At 36.4% G+C, this 7,243-nt stretch overlaps 1 protein-coding gene across 1 annotated transcript; it reads right to left on the reverse strand.

The window, feature by feature from the left end:
* LOC119075070 lies at positions 1–766 on the reverse strand. The gene is made up of 2 exons (XM_037181463.1): positions 439–766; positions 1–376 (listed from the first exon to the last, which is right to left on the reverse strand). Exons 1-2 carry the CDS (start codon positions 707–709, stop codon positions 24–26), a joined length of 624 nt encoding a protein of 207 aa, XP_037037358.1. The 5' UTR covers positions 710–766; the 3' UTR covers positions 1–23.
* Positions 767–7,243: the final 6,477 nt, after the last annotated feature.

The raw sequence follows: 7,243 nt of genomic DNA on the forward strand, positions 1-7,243 counted from the left end.
ATTTGTTTTTGTACTTTTATTTATTAATTTTGATCACTTTCCTGCACCATTGAACAATTTGCATTCAAAGCATTTTGCAGTGCAAGCAAAGTATTTGAATCTGATGCACTCATATTGATACAATAATTATCGACGAAATTCGCACCCGTTAAGAGAACCAGGGGTGCCAAAATATTATGACCAACTTCTCTGAGACGATTTTGAAACATATTTGTCTCTAACAGATTCGGTACATGCTGATAAAAACCAGGCTCAATTCGTTCAATGTAATTTTCACGCAACGACAATGCTTGCAGACTGTGATATCCCACCATATCATCCGATCCAAGATTGGTAAGTGAGCAGTTTAGTAATGCTAAAGCACGCATGTTAGTAACTATGAAAAGATTTAGGTAAAAGGTTCTAATCTGAATTTTGGAATTTCTGTGAAGAACCTACAAAACGGAGTTAATCCTCGTGGTATGAAGGTCATTCTCTTGTCGTGATACATATAAAAACCAATGACGTCCGCATTAGTTCGACCGGTATGGTGAAGTCCTGTGATTCCCCGAACAACTGGATCGTCCATGCCACCTCGAGGCATGCCATGACATGAGTATTGAGATCCAATAATGTTTCCTAATCGAAAGTAGTCGTACTCACATTCGAAGTAGACTGCAGAGACTGATATTGTCGTGACCAGAAGAAGGAACACTCCAAATTTCGTCATTATCCGTTCAATTTTCACAAAACCGCTTTATTGATACTTGAGAGACTAGACTCAAACAGAGTCTAAATTTGTTTCGCTAAAAAAAAGTGTATTTAAAACATCGCTTATCATTCAGCTGATATTTGGCTTCTGATTAAAAAATTGATATTTTGCAAAATAAAATGATAAAATGCTCGTGGTGTTAGAGAGTGCAATAACCTATTTTTAGAGGACAGATAATTTTTGTGATTGTTCTTTCCTTAGACGAATCATATATAGACTGGAAATTACGAACAAAATTACGTAAAAATTGTGTCCCCGACATGAAAAATGATATATTTGATAGTGTGAGAATTGGTGGGCAAACTAAAGCGAAGAATTTTTAGCCCCGTACGAAGTACTGAGACTTATAAGAACACCATGCCGTTTGTAACATGTGGAATTCGAAGCAGACGGTAGGGGCAAAGCATTTGTCTATGATTATAGATGACGAATTTACAATAAAAAATCCGTTCGTCCGTGTACACGATAACTTAAGTAAGATGCAACCGATTTTAAAAATTCTATTTTTCCCTGATAGATGATGACAATGATGAGACAATTAGTATCATTTTTCCCAAGATATTTCAGTTTTACTAAAATCCAATATGGCTGACGGCAGCCATTTCGTTAGGACATCGGAAATAGTACTGACAATTCACATTCATTAATACCTTTCGAACAAAAAAAAATCATGAAATTCGGTCAAAGTTTACTCTAGATATTGACAAAATATAGTAGCCGAGTAGCCGCATATGAGCTCGCTCCGGTGAACAGAATTTCATAAACTTTTTTTTTCCCTGATAGCTCTAACCGTGAATGTAACTAACAATTTTTTAGCCATGAAGATATGGAACATCCGAATGCAAGACACACAATAAAGAATAACGTTCACGCAAAACTCGTTGTTTACATTAAGTCGAAGCAGGCAAAACAACAATTTTCAAAACACGGAATTTTGAAAAACGACACATTTTCTGTTTCTGTGTGTTTTACTTGAGTTTCTGATTTCTCCATGTTAAAAATGCCCGCTGCGTGTAAGCGGGAAAACAATTTTGAGGTCGATTTACTATTTTCAAATAATTGATGAAGTAAAATTTTAGAATTTTGGTTCGTTTCGTCAGTGTGTCCTTTAAAAAAAAATCTATGTGTCAAGTAATTATGTTGAGAAAACCCGACAAGCCAGCTGAGAAAGTAACATCGTGTAGACCAATTTCACTCCTACCAACAATCTCAAAAATTTTCGAGAAACTACTGATCAAACGTATAAAACCTTTTGTAAATATCCCTGATTTCCAATTTGGTTTTAGAAACAAACATTCAACAATAGAGCAAATTCATAGATTGACTACTACAATTGAAAGAGCGTTCGAAAATAAGGAATACTACCCAGCAGCATTTCTAGATGTATCACAGGCATTTGATAAAGTATGGCACGAAGGACTCATTTACAAATTGAGCAAAATACTTCCAGAAAACTACTGTAAATTGCTTGAATCATATATGTCGGAAAGGAAATTCCGAGTGAAAGACGAAGAAACTTATTCCAACTACTATCCAATCATGGCAGGTGTACCACAAGGAAGCGTACTAGCTCCTCTCCTTTACACGATATACACTGCCGACATACCCGTCTCAGAGAACTCTTTCATTGGTACATTCGCTGATGACACAGCGATTATGGCAACGGATTCATCTCATAGTGAGGCTGTTAAAAAACTGCAAGAATCATTGGATAAAATAAATCAGTGGACCATCGATTCCATCGATTGAAAAATAAAACTCAATGAGTCAAAATCTAGTCACGTCATTTTCGCATTGCGTCACATAAATAGCAATCTCCGCATCTTCCTAAATGGAAATCCAGTTCCACAGGCAGAGTCAGCAAAATATCTGGAACTAAATTTGGACAACAAATTAAACTGGAAACATCATGTGAAACAGAAAGCACAACAAATTAAACTGAAATCAAGACAAATGTACTGGCTAGTTGGATACAACTCACAACTGAACCTGTATTGCAAGAGATTGATCTACAAATCAATATTAGCACCGATCTGGATGTACGGTGCAGCACTCTGGGGCTGCGCTAAAAAATCAAACATCGAAGTCATCCAAACATGCCAAAACAAATTTCTACGAATGATCACCAACGCATACCGTTTTGTGACGAACAAAGAAATACACAGAGATCTAGAAATAAAATGGGTAGCCGAAGTAATTCGAGAATATGCCATCAAACACGAAACGAGGCTGTTAAACCACACCAACATAGAAGCCATTCTCCTGCTCGACATCACAAGCGAAGTAAGGAGGCTGAACCGACTCAAACCACACGAATTGACGTAATGAGGAATCCGAACACTTCATTTGGGCCCGGTCAATGGATCGTCAACCCACTCACGTTTTACTAATTTCGATGCATTCGTAAAGAAATTAGTACACTTCATCAGTAGTAATAAATTAACGTCAAGCTAAGATTGTACTATTCATACCAATAAAGGTGTTTTTGAAAAAAAAAAAATGTGTCAAGTGGCTATATCAAGTTTTACTAACTATTATCTCGTTGTAAAAGTAATTCCTTTGATTTAACTTAACCAGTTAAGTATAGTTTCCACTTAAAAAGAACACTCCGTTTACATGACAGTTGTAAAACAGAACAAAGGAACTGTCACGTAAACGGAGTAAAAAATTTAAATAAATTCAATTTCTACTCCGTTTGCGTGACAGTTCTTTTGTTCTATTTTACAACTGTCATGTAAACGGAGGCTAAACGGAGTGCTCTTTTTAAGTGGAAACTATACTTTACTCTCTTCATCAAAGAACCTAATTTATCAACAAATTTCTTTGTTTCTGGACCCAACCTAAAGTTTCAAAAGCGATCGGTGTTAATAAATAATTTTACTTCAAAGAAATATAATGGTTATGCTTATGTCTCTCTGCTTTTTCAGCAACTGAGCGTGCTTTCTTCGATGAATCTCGAATATATGATGCAGCCATAGTATCTCTTATTGTTACATCCTACAAGAGAGACCTACCATGACTCCATGGTATCAAAGTCAAACCATCTGGTCTTTTACCATCATCTCTTGATATACCAGGCGACTGTGTTATATTCGGAATACCTGTCATAGAGAAACCTTGAGAGAAAATGTTATTTACATTATCATGTCTAGCGAGTTTTCCTTCTGCACATTTATCACATGACCATGTAAGCCATCTTTTCCGACAGTATTAGCACAAACACACTTATGTTCCTCACATAATTGAGAGCCTAATCGGAGACCAACAGCAATTCTAGCAGTGTTATTATCCAGTAATAAACCTAATTGACTCGATGGGACCACTTGCAACCACTTTGAAGATTCTTTAGTTGATGACGCAAGCAGTCTGGCACGTGTCTTAAGGTCACCAGATTCAAACATTTGATTAAATTGATACTTGATTTTCGGAATGTCCCAATTTCTCTGTTCTCTTTTTAATGTTTCATTTTCTGGAACAAAATCATGTGGTATTTCAGCAACCAATTGTAAAATTTCATCATCTATAATTTGAAAATCAAATTTTTGAAGTATAATGTTAGAGAAGTACGCATCAAATAACTGAATCTGCAACTACTCAAAGACTTCTTGAAAACACACAGCGCTGGATGCACATCCATCAACTTCAATCGATCACACATCAGTCTGATCGATTCTATCTTAGACGAAAACATCCTCTCTAAGCCTACCTCAAACACCTAACACCTCCAGAGCAGACTCGTCAACCTTCTTAATACCTGGCAACAGAGCTGATATCTCAGCATACATATGAGCCTCTTCATCAGGAGTAGCATTGATAAAGAAGACCTCACACTTCTTAGAATTCAGACGCAACCCTGACTCCTCACAAAAAGACAATACTCTCTGAACATCAACTAGAATCGTCGATATGGTACCATCATCTAAAAATACCAACCATTCAATGTAGATAGAAGAGAATGAGTCATCCGCATAATACCAATACAAAAACCTGGAGGACCTAACGGATCTCCCTGTTGAAATCCTCGCTTAGACAACAAAGGATCGCCAGCAAAGTAAAGATTCGAATAAATGCTATACGCTTGCTGCAACAAGGCCAGCAACCTAGGACAAATATCCTTCACTTCGCTTAACATAAACTTCCTAAAAAGCATATTAAAAGCATTCTCAAAATCCAACTTGACCAAAGCCATTGGTCCATCATGTTTAGCCTTACAAAACTTACGCACTGAATGAACCTATCTCGTAAACCTATAAATAAACATAGCTAACGCCGACCCGTACGAAACACCTATTCGTATCAAAAGCCTTTAATGTGAAACTCTTTATTTCTCTTACTTCATTCTTACTTTCGGGAAAAAAGTTGTTACACGACATTCTCAGAATTAAACGACGATTCATTTGAGCCATACCTCGATCGGATCGCCATCGGCTTAATCCCGACTGTTCGAAGTTTTAGTGAATTCACTCTTAATCCACTGAAATTTCCCTTATACTAAACAATGTTTAGTAAACACGATAAAATTCATGAACGGTCTAAAAAATGGGGATGCTTTTCGTATTTTCTAAATATTTTTTGACTTGGGAAAGCACTGGCGCCGTGACATGTTGGACTTCTTTGTACTCTATCTTATAATCCCATCTATTCTTTACACAACAAAAATTGGTTGATTTTTCCCTGAGCTTAACCTCACGTCGTTTTTAGGATTTTTGAAACACTGCGTGAAACCGTTGCACTGCAACGCAACACAACTCAAAACATTGAGACATTGAGTTGCTAAGATCAGAGAAATGATAACAGATTGCGCTACGCTATGTCACATAAGGGGCTGTTCACATATGACGTCACACTCAGAATTTTTGACCTCCCCCAAAATGACCAAAATTTACAAAAATTGTACGGAAATTAACAAGAATAACTTGAAAATGATCAAAAAAAAGTCCAAAAATCAGCATTTTTGTGAGACCCCCCCGTCATATGTGAACAGCCCCTAATGTGTTATCATTTCTCTTTCCAAGCGTTTAGTGGTATGCTTTGTAGCGCTGCATAAAAAAGGGGTCCAAGTGTCGAAGCCGATATTTTGATTTTTGGATGGAAATTCACATTCAAACGTTGATATTTCCACTGTTTTTAAAGAATAAGAGCCAGATTTTGCTAGGTTTGCATCTTTTATGGAGTTTTATCGATTGGAATACTCATTTGTGTAAAATAATTAGAAGAAAATTTTTACTCAACATTTCACACAAATGAGTATGCCAATCGATAAAACTCCATAAAAGATGCAAACCTAGAAAAATCTGGCTCTTATTCAAATTTTGTTATGTGCAGAATCGTTCTCTGTAAGAATTTAACTGCCAGCTATCTGTGTAACCTCTGCATTTAATATTTTATTGCCTGCCCCATGCGAAAATTGACTATTACACGGCTGTTTAGCCCCCGCGAAAGTGAGCCTTTACACTAGGGATATTTGAGGTTTATTTCAAGTTGACAGTTTTTTCAAGTAAAATTTGCCTTGCTTTCATTTTATCTTTTTTGTTGAATGAATTGATCGATCGAAAAAGAATGTAAGAAATGTCGCTAAAATAACATTTTTTTGATAAAAATATTGATCGATGAACACAGTTATTTCAGAAAATCTTGTTACGCAAGTAATCTGGTTACAACATACTTTTAGAAGAATTCGCAACACAGAATTGTCGGCCATATTTATTGTAACAATAGTTTTGATGTTCCGAAGTAACACTTTATGGCCGCACATGTCGTTGTATTTTTCACTTGTAACACTAAATGCTTTTGCTTATAGTACATACAAACACTACACTTTCTTGCACAGTTTTTTGAAAACATTAAAAAGGACGAACAAAATAATTGCACAAACAATGCGTCTTCATCGATACTAACTGCGAAAAACTATTCAATGTTAACATGTCACCAACACAATTGTAGCTACTGTTGCGACAATACTAATGTAACATGAGTGCTGTTTTCGGGATCAATTTTTTAGGAGACGTATAGCGTGTGAGCCGATTTCGTCAGTACACTAGATTTGTTTGTAAACGTTTTATCGGAAGAACAGATTTATTTTTGTTTTGTTGGTTTTGGTTTATTAAGATACTGAATTTATGTAGAACTTCTGCAGAACAGCCGTGTAATAGTCAATTTTCGCATGAGCAGGCAATAAACCACAATACGTTGGATGCTGCGACGTAATTCATTGCTCTCGTACACAATTTTGTAGAGCTTGCAAACTCATTCGTGTTTTTGAGCAACAAGCTTCGGTAACTGTTTTCTCGACAAGTGTAGTTGCATGCCTCGCCTTCGGCTCGGATATGCAAACTCTACACTTGCCTCGAAAACAGTTACCGAAGCTTGTTGCTCAAAAACTTACTCGTGAGTTTGCTCGTATCACAAAACTGTGTCCTTGTGTAATGAATTACTTTCGCAGCATCCAACGTAATCTACTATTACTGTGTGTCTATATCAAGACTTAAAATT

The sequence above is a fragment of the Bradysia coprophila genome, unplaced genomic scaffold (assembly GCF_014529535.1).
Source record: "Bradysia coprophila strain Holo2 unplaced genomic scaffold, BU_Bcop_v1 contig_176, whole genome shotgun sequence".
Lineage (NCBI taxonomy): Eukaryota > Metazoa > Arthropoda > Insecta > Diptera > Sciaridae > Bradysia > Bradysia coprophila.

Bases quoted from the DNA above. Each gene is read 5' to 3' on its own strand.
- LOC119075070 (XM_037181463.1), bottom strand. From the start codon at position 709: ATGACGAAATTTGGAGTGTTCCTTCTTCTGGTCACGACAATATCAGTC. The intron at 377-438 runs GTAGGTTCTTCA...ATCTTTTCATAG, and splicing joins ACGAGGATTAACTCCGTTTT to TTACTAACATGCGTGCTTTA.